This window comes from Rhinolophus ferrumequinum, chromosome X, assembly GCF_004115265.2.
Source record: "Rhinolophus ferrumequinum isolate MPI-CBG mRhiFer1 chromosome X, mRhiFer1_v1.p, whole genome shotgun sequence".
Lineage (NCBI taxonomy): Eukaryota > Metazoa > Chordata > Mammalia > Chiroptera > Rhinolophidae > Rhinolophus > Rhinolophus ferrumequinum.
This window is the reverse complement of record NC_046284.1, coordinates 19,383,009-19,404,857: the sequence shown is the minus strand read 5'-3', so window position 1 is coordinate 19,404,857 and position 21,849 is coordinate 19,383,009. Positions and strand designations below refer to the sequence as shown.

At 36.8% G+C, this 21,849-nt stretch overlaps 1 protein-coding gene across 1 annotated transcript in view; it reads left to right on the top strand.

The window, feature by feature from the left end:
• The window catches only part of LOC117028114 (transmembrane 9 superfamily member 2-like), a 121,078-nt gene that overhangs the window by 36,532 nt on the left and 62,697 nt on the right, over window positions 1-21,849 (top strand). The window contains exons 6-7 of the mRNA XM_033116281.1: window positions 10,391-10,518; window positions 13,313-13,424. Coding sequence (XP_032972172.1) covers window positions 10,391-10,518; window positions 13,313-13,424 — 240 coding nt within the window. The remainder of the gene's footprint in view (window positions 1-10,390; window positions 10,519-13,312; window positions 13,425-21,849) is intronic.

Genomic DNA, 21,849 nt, shown 5'->3' with positions numbered 1-21,849 from the left:
CTTTTTTTCCTGTGGTCTGTTCTTCTGGCCTGTCTTCTAGTCTACACATTCTACACTTGTTTTTTCTCTTAAACATAGGCATTAAAATTTTATTTTATTATTTCATTTTTTTATCATTTTACCATCACTGACATATTTTGCAAAAATAATGCAGACTAACATAATTACCTTAGCAGGACTTGGCAATGATTTAAGACTATTGGCATTGAATTTTTAATTTCAGGATTCATCTTTCTATAAGTTTTATTTTGTTCTTTTCAAATCTGCTAGTTCATTGTTTTATAATTTCCTATTTCATGAATGTGCTTTCATGCATCTATTTTATTTCTTTTAAATGCATTACATTTAGTTAATTTTTTTTTGAATTATTGGTGTGACAATTGTTAGTAAAATTACATAGATTTCAGGTGTACAATTCTGCATTACATCATCTATAAATCCCTTTGTGTGTTCACCACCCGGAGTCAATTCTCCTACCATCACCATATATTTGATCCCCCTTACCCTCATTTTCCAACCCCCACCCCCCTTACCCTCTGGTAACCACTAAACGATTGTCTGTGTCTATGAGTTCTTGTTTCTCATTTGTCTGTCTTGTTCTTTGGTTGTTTTTGGTTTATATACCACATATCAGTGAAATCATATGGTTCTCTGCTTTTTCTGTCTGACTTGTTTCGCTTAGCATTATACTTTCAGATCCATCCATGTTGTCACAAATGTTCCTATATCATCTTTTCTTACTGCCGAATAATATTCCATTGTGTATATATACCACAACTTCTTTATCCATTCATCTATCGAAGGACATTTTGGTTGTTTCCATGTCTTGGCCACCGTAAACAAAGCTGCAATGAACATTGGAGCACACGTGTCTTTATGCGTAGATGTTTTCAGATTTTTTGGGTAGATACCCAGGAGAGGGATTGCTGGGTCATATGGTAATTCTATTCGTAATTTTTTGAGGAACCTCCACACTGCCTTCCACAGCGGCTGCACCAGTCTGCATTCCCACCAACAGTGTATGAGAGTTCCTTTTTCTCCACAGCCTCTCCAACACTTGTTACTATTTGTCTTGTTGATAGCCGTTCTGACTGGGGTGAGGTGATATCTCATTGTGGTTTTTATTTGCATTTCTCTGATGATTAGTGATGTTGAACATTTTTTCGTATGTTTATTTGCCATTTGTATGTCCTCTTTGGAGAAATGTCTCTTCAGGTCCTCTGCCCATTTTTCAATTGGGTTGATTGTTTTTTTCTTGTTGAGTTTCATGAGTTCTTGTATATTTTGGATATTAGCCCCTTATCGGAGGCACTGTTTGCAAAACTCTTCTTCCATTCAGTTGGTTGCCTCTTTATTTTGTCGATGGTTTCTTTTGCTGTGTAGAAGCTTTTAAGTTTCATATAGTCCCATTCGTTTATTTTAGCTTTTACTTCCATTGCCTTTGAAGTCAAATTCATAAGATGCTCTTTGAACCCAAGGTCCATAAGTTTAGTACCTATGTTTTCTTCTATGCAGTTTATTGTGTCAGGTCTTATGCTTAAGTCTTTGATCCATTTTGAATTAATTTTGGTACATGGTGAAAGATAGCAGTCCAGTTTCATTCTTTTGCACGTGGCTTTCCAATTCTTCCAGCACCATTTATTGAAGAGGCTGTCTTTCCTCTATTGTATGTTTTTAGCTTCTTTGTCAAAAATTATCTGTCCATATTTATGTGTCTTTATTTCTGGGTTCTCAATTCTATTCCATTGGTCTATGTGTCTGTTTTTCTGCCAATACCATGCTGTTTTAATTATTGTGGCCCTGTAGTACAAGCTAAAATAAGGGAGTGCGATACCTCTAGTATTGTTCTTTTTTTCTTAAGATTGCTTTGGCTATTTGGGGTCTTTTGTGGTTCCAAACAAATCTGATGATTTTTTGTTCTATTTCTTTAAAAAATGCCATTGGGATTTTGATGGGGATTGCATTAAATCTGTATATTGCTTTGGGTAATATAGCAATTTTAACTGTGTTGATTCTTCCAATCCATGAGCACGGGATGTCTTTCCATTTCTTTGTGTCTTCCTCAATTTCTTTCAAAAATGTCTTGTAGTTTTCAGCATATAGGTCCTTCACATCCTTGGTTAAGTTTATTCCTAGGTATTTTATTCTTTTCGCTGCAATTGCAAAAGGAATTGTTTTTTCTATTTCTTTTCCTGAGATTTCATTGTTAGTATATAGGAATGCAATGGACTTTTGTACGTTGATTTTGTAGCCAGCAACTTTACTGTATTCGTTGATTATTTGTAATAGCTTTTTGATGGAGTCTTTAGGGTTTTCTATATATAGCATCATGTCGTCTGCAAAGAGTGATAATTTAAGTTCTTCATTCCCAATGTGGATGTCTTTTATTTCTTTCTCTTGCCTGATTGCTCTGGCAAGGACTTCCAACACTATGTTGAAAAGCATAGGTGATAGCGGACAGCCCTGTCATGTTCCTGAACGTAGAGCAAAGGGCTTCAGTTTTTCACCATTAATTATGAGATTATCTGAGGGCTTGTCATAGATGGCCTTTATTATGTTAAGGTATTTTCCTTCTATACCTATTTTATTAAGTGTTTTAATCATAAATGGATGTTGTAGCTTGTCAAATGCTTTTTCTGCATCAATTGATATAATCATATGGTTTTTGTCCTTTATTTTGTTTATGTGATGTATCACATTGATGGATTTGCTTATTGAACCATCCTTGTGCCCGGGGATGAACCCCACTTGGTCGTGATGAATGATCTTTTTAATGCATTGTTGTATTCGATTTGCTAGAATTTTGTTTAGGATTTTTGCATCTGTATTCATCAGAGATATTGGTTTGTAGTTTTATTTTTGTGTGTTGTCCTTACCAGGTTTTGGTATCAGGGTAATGTTGGCCTCATAAAATGAGTTAGGGAGTACTGTCTCTTCTTCAATTTTTTGGAAGAGTTTGAGCAGGATTGGTATTAGATCCTCTTTGAAGGTTTGGTAGAATTCACTAGTGAAGCCATCTGGTCCTGGGCTTTTGTTTTGGGAAGGTTTTGGATGACTGATTCAATTTTGTTACTGGTGATCGTTCTTTTTAGATTTTCCAGTTCTTCATGGTTCAGCCTTGGAAGGCTATATGTTTCTAAGAACTTGTCCATTTCTTCTAGGTTATTGAATTTGGTGGCATATAGTCCTTCATAGTATTCTTGGATGATCCTTTGTATTTCTGTGGCGTCCATGATAACTTCCCCTTTTTCGTTTCTGATTTTGTTAATTAGTGTCTTCTCTCTTTTTATCTTAGTGAGTCTAGCCAATGGTTTGTCAATTTTGTTAATCTTTTCAAAGAACCAGCTCTTTGTCACATTAATTTTTTCTATTGTCTCTTTGTTTTCTATTTCATTTCGTTCTGCTCTGATTTTTGTCATTTCCTTTCTTCTGCTGACCTTGGGTTTCACTTGTTCTTCTTTTTCTAGCTCTTTAAGGTGTAACATGAGGTTATTTATTTGGGATTTTTTTTGTTTCTTGAGATAGGCCTCTAATGATATACATTTCCCTCTTAAAACTGCTTTCGCTGCATCCCCAAAATTTTGGTAGGATGTATTTTCATTGTCATTTGTTTCTATGTGTCTTTTGATCTCTCCTCTAATTTCTTCTTTGACCCAGTAGTTCTTTAAAAGTACGTTGTTTAATCTCCATGTATTTGTGTTTTTTCCTGCTTTCTTTTTGCAGTTGATATCCAATTTCAAAGCCTTGTGATCAGAGAATATGCTTGGTATGATTTCAATCTTCTTAAATTTGCTGAGGCTGATTTTATGTCCCAATATATGGTCTATCCTTGAGAATGTTCCATGTACACTAGAAAAGAATGTATAGTCTGATGTTTTAGGATGAAGTGCTCTATATATGTCAATTATGTCCATTTCATCTAATGTGTCATTTAGGGCTGGTATTTCGTTATTTATTTTCTGTTTGGATGATCTACCCATAGCTGTCAATGATGTATTTAGGTCCCCTGCTATAATTGTGTTTTGGTCAATTTCTCCCTTTAGTTCTGTTAGTAGCTGCTTGGTATATTTCGGTGCTCCGTGATTGGGGGCATAAATATTGATGACTGTTATGTCTTCTTTTTCTATAGGCCCCTTTACCATTATGAAATGTCCATCTTTGTCTCTTGTTATCTTTTTCACCCTGAAGTCTGTTTCATCTGATATCATTATGGCTACACCTGATTTTCTCTGGGTATCATTTGCTTGGAGTATCAATTTCCACCCTTTCACTTTGAGTCTATGCTTGTCCTTATAGCTGAGATGTGTCTCTTGGAGACAGCATATGGTTGGGTTTAGTTTTTTGATCCAATCTGCTACTCTGTGCCTTTTTTTTGGTGAGTTCAGTCCATTTACATTTAAGGTGATTATTGATATGTGAGGATTTCCTGTCATTCTATCTTTAGTTTTCTGGTAAGGCTGTGTCTCCATTGTTTCTTTGCCTTTTTGTTGTTGTGTATTATTTCTGTGTGATGGTATTCTATGATGTTTCCCTCTGTTTCTTCTTTTATGACAGTATGTATTTCAGTTCTGGATTTTTCTTGAGTGGTTACACTTAAGTTTAAGTAAAAGAAAGTTTGATATTTAGAGTATTCCATTTTCTCTAGCACGCTTACTTTCTCCATTCCCATATTCTGGTCAGGCCTTTACTCTCCCCCTTTCTATGTTTTGGTTACCACAAATTGTCCCTGTTGATGGTGGTCGAATAGCCTCCTTTAGTATTTCTTGTAGTGCAGAACGTGTATTAGAAAATTCCCTCAGATTCTGTATGTCTGGAAAGGTCTTTATTCCTCCTTCATAGCTAAAGGATATCTTTGCTGGATACATTATTCTTGGCTCATAATTTCTCTCTTTCAATAGTTTGAATATTTGGTTCCACTCCCTCCTGGCTTGTAGAGTTTCTGCTGAAAAACCTGATGATAATCTAATGGGCTTTCCTTTGTAGGTTACTGTCTTCTTTTCCCCGGCTGCCTTGAGGATTCTTTCTTTGTCATTGACTTTAGACAGCTTCAATACAATGTGCCTTGGAGAAGGCCTGTTGGGATTGAGGTAATTAGGTGTTCTATTTGCTTCTTGGATTCGAGGATCCAGTTCTGTCCACAAGTTTGGGATGTTCTCATCAACAATTTCTTTGAATATATTCTCTGTTCCATTCTCTCTTTCTTCTCCTTTTGGTATGCCCATTATTCTTATACTGCTCTTTCTGATGGAGTCAGAAAGTTCTTTCATTTCTTTTAAGTGTCAAGTCTCTGTCTTCTTCCATCTGTGTGATTTCCAGGTTTCTGTCTTCGATGTCACTGATTCTTTCCTCTCTCTGGTCAACTCTACTACCTAAGCTGGTTATTTCATTCTTAATTTCTTCTGCTGAGTTCTTAATCGCCAGAAATTCTATTTGGTTCTTTTTTAAAATTTCAATCTCTTTCGTAAAATGCTCATGTTTTTCTTTGATTGCATTTCTGAGTTCATTAAACTGCCTTTCTGTGTTTTCTTGCATCTCGTTGAGTTTTTTCAGAACTGCAATCTTGAATTCTCTGTCGTTTAAGTCACATATTTCCATAGCTTTAAGTTCCTTTTGTGGAGACTTTTCACTTTCTTTCTGAGCTGTCTTGTTGCCTTGGTTATTCATGGCAATTACTGATTTATTATTTCTCTTCCTAGACATCTACAGGAGTGGCTTCTGCAACAGGTTGATAGGAAGAGGTCTTTTTTTTGTTTTCCAGTACTTGTTGATAGAATATTTTATTTTCTCTCCAACTGCAGCCTTTTATTTATCTGACACGGTTGTGCTATGTTTTCTCTGCACTATTCCATCTTCTCACACAATGGGGGGTTCCCTGGGAGACGGGTTCTCCTCTGTTAATAGTTCACTTGGGTTGCAGGGCGCAGTGTACGTGTGGGTATGCAGAGAGCTTTTGAAGTTCCAAAGCTCTTCCTGCACCAGATTCAGGGCCCGTATGTTTCAGCAGTTCTGTTTACTCCTGCAGGGATCTGCCCAGATAGGTGGGGTCAGGGGTGGTGTGAGTTGTGAGAGGTGGCCCAGAGCAATGGTGGCTATAGCATCTACAGCCGGTCCTGCTTCCACAGCTCCCTCCCCTCTGCCGGAACTAGTTGGACTGTGAATCTGTGTCTGCGGTCCACAGTTCTCAGAACAGCAAATATTCTGTTCTTTTGATCTGACAGTGCTACTGTTCCTCTTCTAGCATGGGGTCGGCGGGGGCGGTGCGAACTCTGGGAGGGTAGGAAGGGGGCGGCTAGTCTCAGTGCCTCAGGCTTCCATTCTCTGCTCGGCAGTGATGGCTTAAACCACCGTTTTCAACCATCTTCCGTCAGTCTTTGCTCTGAGGTCTCTGCCGTGAGCGTTGGGTTCAGCTGTGTTATATGCTGCCCCCTCAGCTGTGTGGGCCATAAGCAGAGCCCTAGCAGTCCGAATTCTTCCCTGTCCTGCAGCTGCGGTAGTTCCGAGATGCAGCGAGCTCGGAACACTGAGCTAGGTCTGTGTCCTGTGCCCGCCCGTGGGGCTCCATCTCCACACTTCTCCCTTCCCTCCTCCTGCCTCACGCGATTCGTCCAACTTTCAGTGAATTCAGTAGTGGGCCTCTTCGTCTTGCCTGTCTGCTGTGCAGGGAGTCCTTTGTGGAGTTATTGTTGTTCGATTAGTTGTAAATTCCAGGGGAGCTTTACAGAGGCTCACCTCATGCCGCCATTTTGATGACGTCTTAGTTAATTTTTTTAATGTTTCATATGTATTATCTCATTTTTTTATATTCAAGTTTATTGGGGTGACAATAGTTAGTAAAGTTACATAGGTTTCAGGTGTACAATTCTGTAATGCATCATCTTTATACCACATTGTGTGTTCACCACTCAGGGTCAGTTCTCCTTCCATCACCGTATATTTGATCATGTTTACCCTCATCTACCATCCCCCTCCTCTCTTACTCTCTGGTAAGCACTAAATTATTGTCCATGTCTGTGAGTTTTTGTTTCTTTGTCTTGTTCCTTTATTGTTTTCAGTTTTATATCCCACATATCAGTGAAATCATATTGTTCTTGACTTTTTCTGTCTGACTTGTTTCGCTTAGCATTATACTCTCAAGATCCATCCATGTTGTCACATATGTTCCTATATCATCTTTTCTTACTGCTGAATAATATTCCATTGTGTATATATACCACAACTTCTTTATCCATTCATCTATCGAAGGACATTTTGGTTGTTTCCATGTCTTGGCCACCGTAAACAAAGTTGCAATGAACATTGGAGCACATGGGTCTTTATGTGTAGATGTTTTCAGATTTTTTGGGTAGATACCCAGGAGAGGGATTGCTGGGTCATATGGTAATTCTATTCGTAATTTTCTGAGGAACCTCCACACTGCCTTCCATAACGGCTGCACCAGTCTGCATTCCCACCAACAGTGTATGAGGTTTCCTTTTTCTCCACAGCCTCTCCAACACTTGTTACTATTTGTCTTGCTGATGATAACCATTTTGACTGGGGTGAGGTGATATCTCATTGTGGTTTTTGTTTGCATTTCTCTGATGATTAGTGATGTTGAGCGTCTTTTCATTTGTCTATTGGGAATCTGTATGTCCTCTTTGGAGAAATATCTATTCAGGTCTTCTGCCCATTTTTAAATTGGATTGTTTGTTTTTTCTGTTGTTGACTTCCTTATATATTTTGTATATTAGCCCCTTATTGGAGGCGTTGTTTGCAAAAATCTTCTCCCATTCAGTTGGTTGCCTCTTTATTTTGTCGATGGTTTCTTTTGCTGTGCAGAATATTTTTAGTTTGATATAGTCCCAATCATTTATTTTAGCTTTGACTTCTTTTAAATATATTACATTTAGTTCGTTTTAAATCTGCCTCTGATTATTTCTGTATCTCAAATCTTTGCAGGTTTGTTTCTGATGGTTCTTGCTCATGATGCCCCTTTTCCTTGTGTGCTTTGTTATTTTGTGTACATACTCATTGTTCTTGAAAAATGTTTGTGGAGTTCTTTGAGTCCTAGGATCAAAGTGCTTTCCTCCTGAGATGATTTTCATTTACTTCTGCAAGGTGTCTTTGGGAAATACCTTTCTGGGATCACATTAAAGCAAATTTACTTGAACTTCCTGGGGCCACCTAGGTGATGCAAATCTATGTTAGGGTTCGCCTGTGACCACAACTTTTCAAGGACAGTTTTCTCCTCCTGCCACCCTTTGTTCTGTTTAGCATCAAGCATCTGTCCAGCATCTTCCTTATAGTCCATTGGGGGTGTGGAGCAGATTTACTTTTAGCTCACCTTTGCCTTGAAGGTGTTGCTATTGGGACGGTGGGTTGTCTCACCTTAATGTGGACAGGGTGTCATATTAACCTTCTCACCTGGGAGGCAATAGTAGGACTCAAAGAGGTTAAATGACTTGTTTATAGTCATACACCTTGTAAATGATGTTCGATTGCAAAGCTCATATTGTTAATACTTGTCTTAGTTTGCTAGGGCTGCTGTAACAAAGTACCACAAAACGGGTAGTTCACAACAACAGAAATTTATTGTCTCACAGTTCTGGAGGCTAGAATCCGACACCAAGGTGTCAGCAATGTTGGTTCCTTCTGAGGGCTGTGAGTGAGACTTTGTTCCATGCTTCTCTCCTCGTTTCTGGTGATGGCTCATAATCCTTGTCATCCCATGGCTGCAGCTGTATCACTCCAGTCTCTGCTCTGTCATCACATGACATTTTCCCTGTGTGTCTCTATTTTCACATGGCCTTTTCCTCTTCTTATAAAGACACCACCAGTCATATTGGATTAGAGCCCACCCTAATGTCCTCATCTTAACTTGATGTTGTCTGCAAAGACCATATTTCCAAATAAGGTCACATTCACAGGTATTAGGGGCTAAGACTTCAACATACCTTTTTGGAGGACACAATCCAACTCATAACAAGTCTTATACAAAAATTGCGACCAGGGCTGGCCCGGTGGCTCAGGTGGTTGGCGCTCCATGCTCCTAACTTTGAAAGCTGCTAGTTTGATTCCCACATGGGCCAGTGGGCTCTCAACCACGAGGTTGCCGGTTCAACTCCTTGAGTCCCACAAGGGATGGTGGGCAGCGCCCCCTGCAACTAAAGATTGAACATGGCACCTTGAGCTGAGCTGCCACTGAGCTCCCGGATGGCTCAGTTGGTTGGAGCTTGGGCTCTCAACCACAAAGTTGCCGGTTTGACTCCCGCAAGGGATGGTGGGCTGTGCCTCCTGTAACTAGCAATGGCAACTGAACCTGGAGCTGAGCTGCACCTTCCACAACTAAGACTGAAAGGACAACAACTTGAAGGGGAACAGCACCCTCCACAACTAAGATTGAAAGGAAAACAACTTGACTTGGAAAAAAGTCCTGGAAGTACACACTGTTCCCCAATAAAATCCTGTTCCCCTTCCCCAGTAAAATCTTTTAAAAAAAATTACCCCCAAGTTCCCATGGAAAAATAGTCATTCAGTCTCCCTTAACCATTTATACCAGAAAAAAGCAGTCAAATATTTTCTTTCTTCTGGATTAGGGCAGTGGTTCTCACAGTGTATTCCAGCACCGTGAGCATTGGTGTCCACTGGGAATTTGGCGTCCCCATAGAGAATTTCAGGCCTTACCCTAGACCTAGTGAATCAGAATCTGCATTTTAACAAGATCCCTGAGGGATTTGTATAAACTTTCAAGTTTAAGAAGCATTGATCTAGGAAGTTTGGATAATTATTTTCAGATATAGATATGGCTACTAAGGAGTGAACTAATGTCTGGTAGGGAGAGTTTAATTATCTTTTTGTCTGTTTGATAATTCTGATTATAAATGCAAATATACCTTCATTATATAAAATGTGGGAAGTACAGAAAAGTATAAAGAAGCAGCGGAAAAATTGTTGCCTATAATCTCACTACCCAGAGGCACCATTTTTAACATTCTGACACACATCCTGCTATTTTTTTCTTGCCTCATTACTTTTATGATAAATAAAGCCCACATGTTTGATATACTTAAACTTGATATATTGATAAAATTTTACTAGTTTATTTGTGTTACATCATAGTTTTGTATGGTTCAAAATTCAAAGAGATACATGCATTTATGAATTTTACAGTTTTGCAGTATTATTCATTTGTAACAATTGTTTAAGACCATAGATTTAATTAACATCTTAATTTTAAGCCAACTGCTCATGGCTACAGTTTTAATCTTAAAAAATATATTTATTCTTCACTATGCTTAATTTATAAATCAGTTTTTTAAGAAGTCTCATTTTTATTCTATGATCAAATTTTATATAGTTTAGTTTCTAGGAAAAGTTCAAACTTTTAAAAAATTCCTTTATTTTTTTGCAGTCTGAATTCAACAAAAGTAATACTTTCTACCTCTTCAACCATGTTGCTATTACTATTACATATCACAGGGAGAGTGAAACAAATTGGGGTATTGCAAGGTTGGTTTCTGCTAGAGTTGATCCCAAAAGGTAATTACAGAATATCTTTTTAATTAGCTCCATTAAATTAAGATTAATTCAAAATGTAGAACTTCTCAATTAGAATTTTCATTTTTAGGATTCACATGTGATATAACCTTAGATATACAGTTTGAAAAATCAAATAGGCAATTTTATTCCCTTTAGCATATAGTAAGCATCTGAATACCATGTAAAGTGAGGAAGAATTGACAGATCTGGAAGAGGATAGACTTGCTGAGGGTATCCTAACTCTCTTCTTTAATTGCTATCACATCTTCTTTATCCATTCATTCATGGATGCTTCCATATCTTCATATCTTAGCTATTATATATAATACTGCAATGAACATGGGGGGTATATAATTTTGTGTTAAGGTTTTTGTTTTCTCTGGATAAATACCAGAAGTGAAATTGCTTGGTAGTATGGTAGTTCTATTTTTAATTTTTTGAGTGTTTTCTATAGTGACTGCACCAATTTACATTGCCATCAACAGAGCACACGATTTCCTTTGCCTCCACATCCCCACCAACAGTTATTTGTTCTCTTTTTGATAATAAACAATCTGACAGGTGCAAGGTGATATCTCATTGTAGTTTTGATTTGCATTGCCCTGATGATTAGTGATGATGTTGAGCATCTTTTCATACGACTGTTGGCCATCTTTATATCTTTGGAGAAATGTCTATTTAGGTCCTCTGCCCAATTTTTAATTGGATTTTTTTTCATGTCATGATCATCTCTTTTTCCTTAGAACACTTATTTCATTTGGCTTTTGGGTTGCCATACTTTCCTGGTTTTCTCCTGTCTCACTGGTCGCTTACCAGTCTTCTCATTTCTCCAACATCTTAATGTTAGAGCGCCTCAGGACTCAGTCTTTGAACTTTTTATCTTCTTTATTTATACTCACACCTTGGTGATCTTATCCTGTCTCATGGTGTTAGACACCACGATGACTCTTAGATCTGTAGACTTATATATTTATCTGTCTAATTGTTATGTCCACTTTAATATGTTTAATAGGCATTTCAAACTTAACAGGCCCCAAAATGAACTTCTAATCTTCCTTCCAAACCTGCTTTTCATGTTGTCTTCTCCATCTCAGCAAATGGCAACTGCATCCTTCCAATTGCTCAGGTCCCGGGACCAAGGCATCACCCTTGATTCCTTTTTATCATTCTTCACTCATGCCCTATATCCAGTCCAATCCTTTGGCAGATCACGTGGCTCTATGTTCACAACATATTCAGAATCCATCAATTCTCATCACCTTTACCACTATCACCTGGTCTAAGACATCATTATATCTCACCTGGATTATTGCAAAAATGTGGCTGGTCTCCCTGCTGCCATACTTTTCTTCTAGCAGTCTGTTCTCAATACAGCATTCAGAGCATTCCTTTTAAAATGTCATTTCATGTCAATCCTTTTGTCAGAACTTCTGGTGAGTTCCCATCTCATTTCGAGTAAAAGCCAACATTCTGAAAATGGCTTATAAGGCCTTATACAACCCATATGTAAGGTCAGTGTTTTAAAATATGTCTTCCATCTTGATTAGAGATCTTAACACAGTTTTTGCTGCATAATCTCTCTCATACGAAATGCAGGTATTTCCTATACTGGGTTTAAGGCCCATACTTAAACAGTAAACCTTGATATGCATTGCAGTGATTTAATCTTTCTCTTTAGTGTTACATTTTGATCTGTAGCCTTAACAATTATTATTTCTTTAATTCATAATGTATTTTGGCTTTAAATAGAATATGTATATCCTACAAACACTTAGTAAGCACATATTATGTTCCTGACACTGGGGTTACAAAAATAAAAAGAAAGAGGTGCACATCAATAACCTTCACAGTTGTGAGCAAATAGTTTTATGGTGCATATACTTGTAGAGGTAACATATTATTCTTTAGACAGAAGCCAAGAGATAAATTGTATGTTGAGAACATAGAGCATCACTGTTTCTCCTTTGGATTTTTCTCTCTCCCCTTTATTCCTTTTCTACTTTTCGAGTGATTTAATAAGAATCTATTACTGGCTAGGCATTTGTTAGCTTCATCAATCCTGTTTAGTTTCAAATGTTCCTAGTTTCTGCTTTCCATCTTGTTTTTTTTTTTTTTTCTTTTGGACATTTTTTTTTTAATTTTATTTTTTAATTTATTGGGGTGACAATTGTTAGTAAAATTACATAGATTTCAGGTGTGCAATTCTGTATCACATCATCCATAAATCACACTGTGTGTTCACCACCCAGAGTCAGCTCCCCTTCCCATCTTGTTTTTAATAACCATTCTCTTCTTCAAACACAAAAGGCTTACATAGATTACGTCCTCAGTACCTTTCATTGCTAAGCATGGCATTTTACACACAGTAGGCCCTCAAATTTCTGGGTGTTTATAAATGTGATTTCTGCTTTATTTATTTGATTTTTTAACCCTAAAGCTAAGGTTACAAGGTAAGTTGCTTAGTATATCGAAGAGAGTGGATGAAAGATGAAAAATAAAGCCATTTGCTAATAGATAGATTAAAAAAAAACACCCACAAATCTATCCACAGGCAAAGAGAAGATTCTTAAGTATTACATTTTGTGCAGTATATTGGGTCTCATTTGGTTGTTAGGGACATTTAAAAACAAAAGTATTTTAAATCATAAGAAGTTTTAAAATTCAGAATATAATTAAAGGCCTATTTTTTCAGTCTGATATTGTTACATGCTTGAAGCACCATGAATTGGAAATTTACAATGTCAGCTTGATATAAAAATTCCCCTCTCTCCCCTTTTTTTCTCTCTTTTTTTAGCTATAAGCATTCAGATGAAAACTGCCTAACTTGTAATGGACCCCCTATGGAAATTCCTGGAGAATATACAGATAAGTTGAATATAACCTACACTTACTCTGTGACATTTGAAGTAAGTATTCCATGTCATCACCCAACTTTTTTCCAAATCAAGTATATAAATATCATATATTTCACTAATATTAAAGTCTTTTTAATATTTTTCAGCAGTTTAAAGTTGTATAACATAGCTAAGATCTCAAAGTAAGAAAGTTCTTTATGTTGAAACTATTCAAAGGACAATCATTAAAGGAATTGCTGTATTAAATCTACTACATTTCAAGTAACGTAGTAGGTACTTTACTTTCTGCTACTTTATATTGACGTGTGAAAGAGGTACACGGGAGATCACAGGGACGCCGCCTGGTGTTGGCAGGCTGGCAGGCTGGCTGGCTACTCAAATGGAACCTTAAAGGAAGAATATCTTGTGGAAGAGACAGAGTGTAGTGTAGTGAAAAGAGCACACATATTGACCTGTAGTTAAATTGAGGATAGGCCACTTACTACCTGCATGAGCCAAGGTAAGTCATGTGATCTCTGAGGCATGATTTCTTCTCATGTCATTTCATCCTCATTTTCAGAATATACAAAGCCCTTAGCATGACAAATAGTAGGTCCTCAATATATGGCAGTCGTTGTTTGTACAGCTGGAATTTTTCCTTTCATAAATCACTATTTTTATAAAGATAGAGTGTATTTTTGGTAGGTAAATAGACAAATAGACTGACTATTAACATTCTGATGGATCATGTATCAGCTCTCTAATGCTTGTGCTTCCCAGAGGGTTTTCTGGAAACTAGTTGCTTCATATTTGATTTATTTTATTTTATTTATATTTGCTTGGTATTTTAAAAAGTGATATGTGAAAAAAGGATTCTATGATGAGGTTACTCTGGATAATGCTAAGTTAAACAATGTTAACACAACGGTTTCAAGAGTATTTATTCAGTATGTTAAAAAGCATTGTGAATTTTCAGAAGGTGATTATAATATGCATTTTATGGACCATGGCAGAATTCATGAGGATATAATGTTCTGTAGAAAATACAAGGGAAACACTGCACATGGTGCTAAGAAGTATACAGCTTTGTACAAATGGGACATTGCATGTGCTATTTTCACTTAATGTCTATGTCATGGACATCTTTCCTTGTCAATAATTGTAGAACTACACCTTTCTTTTTACTGAGTGCATAGTACATTTAATATACTGGTCATAATTGACTGACTTAGTGCCGTATTGATAAAAATAACTCAAATATCTATTTTTTTAAAAAAATTAGTTTATTGGGGTGACAATTGTTGGTAAGGTTACACAGATTTCAGGTATACAATTCTGTAATACATCACCTATATATCACATTGTGTGTTCACCACCCAGAGTCAGTTCTCTTTTCATCACCATATATTTGATCCCCTTTACCCTCATCTACCACCTCCCTCCTCACTTACCCTCTAACTATTGTCTATAACCACTAAACTATTGTCTGTGTCTATGAGTTTTTGTTTCTTCATTTGTTTGTCTTGTTCTTTTGTTGTTTTCAGTTTTATATACCACATATCAGTGAAATCAGTGAAATCAGAATATGCGTATCCTACAAATACTTAATAAGCACGTATTACGTTCCTGATGCTGGGGTTACAAAAATAAAAAGAAAGAAGTGCACATCAATAACCTTCTTGACGTTTTCTGTCTGACTTATGGTTCTTGACTTTTTCTGTCTGACTTATTTTGCTTAGCATTCTCAAGATCTATCCATGTTGTCGCAAATGGCACTATTTCATCTTTTCTTATGGCAGAATAGTATTCCATTATGCGTATGTACCACAACTTCTTTATCCATTCATCTATCGAAGGAGACTTTGGTTGTTTCCATGTCTTGGCCACTGTAAATAAAGCTGCAATGAACATTGGAGCACACTTGTCTTTACGAATAAATGTTTTCAGATTTTCCTAAATGTCTAATTTTTAACTATTAAAAACAATGCTTTAATGAACATCCTTATTTTTTACTTGTGTGATTATCTCCTAGAAGTAAGATCATTTAGGTAAAAGGGTATACACATTTTGATAACCCATTGCTAAATTATTTTTCAGAAAAGTTGCTAAGCCTGAGGATCTGCTGTTACCTCACACACTCAGCAAAACTAGGTTTTTGTCAATCTTTTAAAATCTTGCTTCAGAATTTTAATTCTGTGAGTATACCAAAGGGAGATAGATTCATACTAGGCAAACTCCTAAGGGTCCAATGCATTGATTTATTAGAATATCAATTTATTAATTTATATGGAGAAATAGAAATGTATAGTGGACCATAACATTCATGTTAGCTGGTTAGCTACATCTGCCTGTAACAAAAATATATGAAAATGTAAATATAAATAGAATAAATAGAAAGTTGCTTGGTGGACATAGGACCCCAGAGCAAAGGGAAGTGAGGTATTAAAAGATAGTTTTCATGGCACTCTAGTGCTATACTTGCCCATGGACCAGATGTTTATATTCATGGGTTAGGTATTCTTAGCTGTGGACAATATTAGAGGTGCTTCACCAACAGATTAACTTTGGGGCTTTCCTTTTTATAGGGAAAACCTTTTATAACTATGTAGATCTATGTATTTCCCTTTTTAGTTTTTTTTCCCTCTTTCTTTTTTATTAGTTTCAGGTGCACAAGACAAAGTAATACTTAGACGTTTATCATTTATATCCCTCACACTGGGGACCCCCCGCCCCGCATCCACTATTTCTCTGACATCGCACCGAGCCATTCCATTTCCACTGTCTCCACTCCCAATGCTGTACTCCACTTCTTGTAAGTGTATACATACATATAGATACATATATATATAATATTATAGTTGGCATTCATTATTGTTCAGCTTCAGGTGTACAGTGCAGTGATCAGGCATCTACATCTTCCCTGAGGTGGTCTCCCTAATGAGACACATGTCTATCGGATACCCTATAAAATCTTTACAACATTATTGATTACGTTCCCCAGATTAATTTCAAAACCCCGTGGCCATCTTGTGGTTACTGACTGTTTTCTAATCCCCTCACCTTCCCCCTTATCCCCACCCCCCGCTCATCTAACAACCCTCAGTTCCTTTTAAGTTTTTTTTTAAGACTATCATTTTTTTTTGATTCAGCTTTGGTTATACTTGATTTTGTTGAAGCTTATTTCTTATAGCTTTAAATGTGCTTTCCTGAGACTATACCCTAATCACCTTATTTAGGATTCCATGTCAAATCTCTTCAAACATTTACAAATTGTGCTTGGTTTGTGTCATTTATATAGATGGCCTGAGCAGCCATTATAACATGTTTTTTCCTAATCTTTTTCTGAAAGCAATTCCAGATTGGGGATGCCTTGCTTCTGTCCCTATGTATCACCTATAGTGGTTATCTCCATTTTATAAACGAGGATACTGAAGCCCAGTGAGCTGAAGTAATTTTCTCAGGATCATAGCTAGCAGGAGGTGGAAATGATATTCAAACTCAGGTCTATCTGGCCCCAAAACTCATAGTTTTCCCACTATACCATTCTGGCTTTCTGTATTAAAGGTCTATTATATCTTCTGCCTACAGAGTTACTGTAAAGAAAATGAGAAACGTTTATGTTAGAAATGTGTGTGTGTACTTTGAATCATCCAAGCTAGAGGTCAGGATTATTTGATCCTACATCCTGCAGTTTACCCAAAGTACAATTGGCAAAAATAGTCAATTTACTAGTCCAATAAGTATAGTCCAGTTTTATAATCTCTGGATGAAATACAGAAATGTACTCTGGTGGAAAAGAATGAAATACACCCTGAAGAAATTAAAATTTCCCTAATGGTTGAAAATACTATTCAAGGTCTAGGCTGTTATTAGAAGTTGATTGAGGGGCTGAAGCCCTTGTACATTTTTATCACTTAAAATAGTTTTATCACAAAATAGTTTGGCTATTTAAAATTTAAATGCAGGGAGTCCTATGTTTACAATAAAAGCCAAGGGAAAGCACATCTAAATTGAAGTTCAGATTCATACCTGGAGCCTACATGGTATGGCGTTAGTGGTATGTCTGCCTCTTAGGAAGAAGTGTGGCTATCAAAAGAGCTGAAGAACAAGGTCAGATGCACCTATACCAACTGGGAGAATTTGGGGAATCACTTTATGTAGGGTTAGGTCTTAACCCTTTGTTTCTTAGTAGTCAAGTCTAAATCCTGAAAGCTATACCAGAAGAGGGAATTTCTCTTTCCCAGTGAAACTCATTTAGGGTGCTTAGAAGTCCCTTGGCTTCCAGAAGTGGCACAATGGAAAGAACCAGACATACCTCAGTTTCAATCCTGGCTTTGACATTTACTAGCTGTGGGAACTTGGGCAAGTTACTTTGAGCCTATATTTCCTGATCTGTAAAAATGGGGATAAAATAGTCACCTCATGTGATTGCTGTTGGAGATAAGTGAGCCTACATATAAAATATTTAACACAGTGCCTAGCCCATAGTAGATACACAGTGTTTTCTATTCCTTCTCTCAGATACAGGAGCACTTGATTTACAAATGTCTTATACAACAGTAGTTCATGCATGCAGAGAGTAGAATTAAGCAGTGAGGATGCACCAAGCCACAATATTCTTTACCTGAACACTAGAAAGTTGCTGTTTTAGTTGGAGGGTAAGGTGCAAGGAAGAGTGGTGATGTATATCTCTAATGGTACTATTTCTTTATTTTCTGTCTTGGACTGAAAATGCTTTTTTAATCCAGTAATAATGGTATATATCAATATTTTCCAAACTGCATTCCTTAGAACAGTAGTCAAATAAGTTTGGAAAATGCTACTTTCTGCTGTCTCCTTTCTCAGCTTCACAAAGCATATTAGTAAGTTATTTAAATGTCTCTTAATAAAGAAACCTTTTGACTGAGTCTCACTCAGCATTTGACAACCATATTTGACTATGGAGTTCTCTTTCTGGAGTAACATTTGTATTGCACTGCTGATTCCACTTTAGGTATCCCAGGTGTGCATAGTTGTTATGTCTTAGAGTGGCTCACAAAATCCTATTGAACTGATAACATAAAATAGTCTGAAATTTCAGTGGACAAATGAGAAACAAAGCTCTATATGTTGGTAAACGTAGCTATAAAATAACTTAAACTATATTATGGGTTATGACTGGGTACCTAATCATCATTTATTGAATTGCTTCATTGGGAATGACAGAAATTGAAAAATCACGATTTTTTCACCCTCCAATTAAATAATTGATTCAGGTCAATTTTATCAATGGATGTTAAAATTGTAGGTGAATGAATGTTGGGGAAACTGGTTATTCTCATAGTGGCAAAGCATCACCCCACAGATTATTTGCTAATTGCAAACTGGAAAGTATTAAAATAAGTAAGTAGATAATTAAATACATAAACATGAGTTCATGCTGATATCTCTGACTGTAATCCAGTACTGCAGCAATCATACCAGCCCTCTTCCTTTTCTTATTTGTAATTTATTTCTCTGACAGTGAGAAACCTGGTTCCCATCATCTATGATATATTGACTTATTTGGTCAGCCCTAGCATATATGCAAAGTAGTGTCAGAACTTCTAACCCATACCCCTGTGAGAAACAAATTTAATAATAAGAATACAGTGTTTATATAGTACTTTTTTGTAAAGAAATATCTTAAATTCTTTTTCTTGTACCAAGTCTTTGAAATCTGGTGTGTATTTTACACTTACAGCTCATTTTGCTTAGGATCAGTCACATTTCAAGTGCCAGATAGCCACATGTGACTAGCAGCTGCCGTCTTGGCAAAGAATTAGACCTCCACATGTGCAGCGCCTGTCCCCTTTGGTCTGCGCTTCTTCTATGTGTTTTCCCCCTTTTACTGTCTCTCATTCCCAATACAAGAAATCCCAGCAGGTCCTGTGACATGAATTGGTTGCAGGCCCTTGGCTGGGTGAATTACATTGTCTCGCCCTCTTGCAGACTATGGAAGCTTTCCCTGTACCTCTGGTACGCAAAGACATTCTCTAGGTGGAGGGGTGGGTACAATCCTGACAAAGGAATGGGGCGGGAGGACATGGACAGGAAGCCGAACTCAATGCACATGTCAAACTACTTACAGATGTCAGTGCCAGGCAGCAGCTGTGGCTCCTCAGCCACTTCAGTTGTGAGCTCCATCTTCCTGGCCTCTACCATCTTAGTGCAGCCACCTGCAAAGTGCTGTTTGGGCGCAGAGCCTGTGATCATTGTTTGAGTTGTGGGCCTGAGCCCTGGTCACAGAAAGGTTCAGAGGCAATACAGTAATTCTTAGTTTAGAAAGTTTTGTATTTTTGCTTTTTAATTAAGCATCTTGTGCACTTTATGTTTTCAGAAAATTATACATGTTCCCAAATGGGTATAAAGTTTGGAGTTTTTATAACAATTTTGTTCAGAAGTCATTGAGGAATGGTAATAAAGATTAACATTTGAGTGAAGACCTTTTATTCACCCATTTATATGACAAATATTTATTGAGTGCCTATTATATGCCTAGCATGGGAATTTTTATAAAGTATCTAGTTTAATTTTATTTCTCACAAAGTCCTCTAAAGGCAGGTACTATTTCAAATCTCCATTTTATATAAAATAAAACGGAGACTCATAGAGATAAAATCATTTGCCCAAGGTCACAAATGTAAACGATTATAAACCTACATTAGTTTGATTGCAAAATCCAGGCTCTTAACATAGTCTCTTTAATACATGGTGTGAGTTTAGAATGGGAAGGAATTATGGTGGGTGAATTGGCCAAGAAAGCTTTATAAGGGAGGAGCCTTGAGCTGGGCCTTGAAGGATGCTGAAGATGATTTGGATAGAAGGGATAGAGGTGTGTGAGGCTTTTTGAGAAGGCCGATAGACTGAGTTAAGAGGCCTGGATTTTAGGATTTGGGAGAGGAACCATCAGTAGGGCTTTCCAGGTAAGAATGTGTGCGGTGTATGTGGGGAACAGTGAATAAACTTGTCTGATTGAAACAAGTTTTTTTCATTTGGTTATTCATTCATCAACAGACAATAAATGTACTCTATGTGTCAGCTGATAGGTGCTGGGGTATGCTCGTATAGCTGCCTTTTTTTTTTTTTTTTTTGCAAAATGCATTCTTTATTTTCAGGCAGTATGGATTGAAAATCTGAAAATTTTGGTGCTGGTTTGTCACAAATTCATACTGTGACCTTGAGCAAGTTCATTTTCCTCCCTGAACCTCAGTTTCCCCACAATAAATAAGTTGAGAGAGTTGAACTGGATTGGTGGTTCTCAACCCCATTAGATTGATATCCTCTTTTAATAACAAATGTTTTGTAATTCTTCCTTTACTATTATAAAACTCTATTAATAGATACTAGTTAATTAATCCTGTCTATACACATAGTTACAACAAAGATCAATATAACACCCTAATTATAATATAAAGGAGAAATAAAAATAAACTTTTTTGCAAGAGCCTTTATTTTTCTTTTTTATTAAGGTATAGTTGACATATAATATCATATAAGTTTCAGGTGTACAGCACAGCGAAAAATGAGAGTAACTTTTAGTAAAATAAATATATATTTCAGCCATCAGATCCATTCACCTGTGTGTGTCATCATTGTAAACGTGAAACCCATGAATACAGATGGATAAAAGAATGTTTACCTCCCTGGCTCAAATACCACATCTTTCCAAGTGATGCCATGACTTTCTGAAAATGTTGGTCAATTTTGGTAAAGTTTCAAGCCAAACATAGTACCATTTTTCCTCAGTTGACATGGTAGTTCCTTTCCTGGGGGGAGAAAAACCAATGTATATTAAAACTGTAAAAAACTTTGTTTACCTGTAAAGTGAAATTAGAATATAGGAGCAGATAGTCATAAGTAGTTTTTTACTCACACGAATATTGGATGGGGGCATTTGGAAGTTCTTAATTCATTGTGTGGGTCTCCCAGTGCACTGCAGGACGACCGATATTATACTATGCTGCTAAACGTCAGGAGTATCCCCACACGTTTTTATTATGGCCACTAGGGGGTGTTGCTCCCTCTGTTAAAAGCAACCGGATAGCAGAAGCTCAAGTTGCCTGTCGGCTTGATTCTTTGAGACTCTTGTGTATTTTTACTGAGTGAAACCTATTATGGGATATTATTGTGTCATGAATCAAGAAATCCTATATTTCTGCTTTTACTGCGTGTGACTCCATTATAAACAACATTAAAGATCTGTTTACCTTAAGTGATATTTTGAGAATTGTTGTCTTATAAAAGATTTTGAAACTCTAATTCATTTTAAGTGGATTAAAAATAGGTTCCACTACTTAGTTAACTTTTTTTGAATTTGTCATTTTGTTCTCAAATGTGCCTTAGGATTGTAAAATAATTTCTTATTTTCTTAGGTAAGAGTAATATATATTATGGCCTATTATTTCCAGCAGATGGCAATGTTGGGTGCAAAAACTATTTGGTTTAACAACTGCAGATTTTCAAGGTTCTCTTTGTA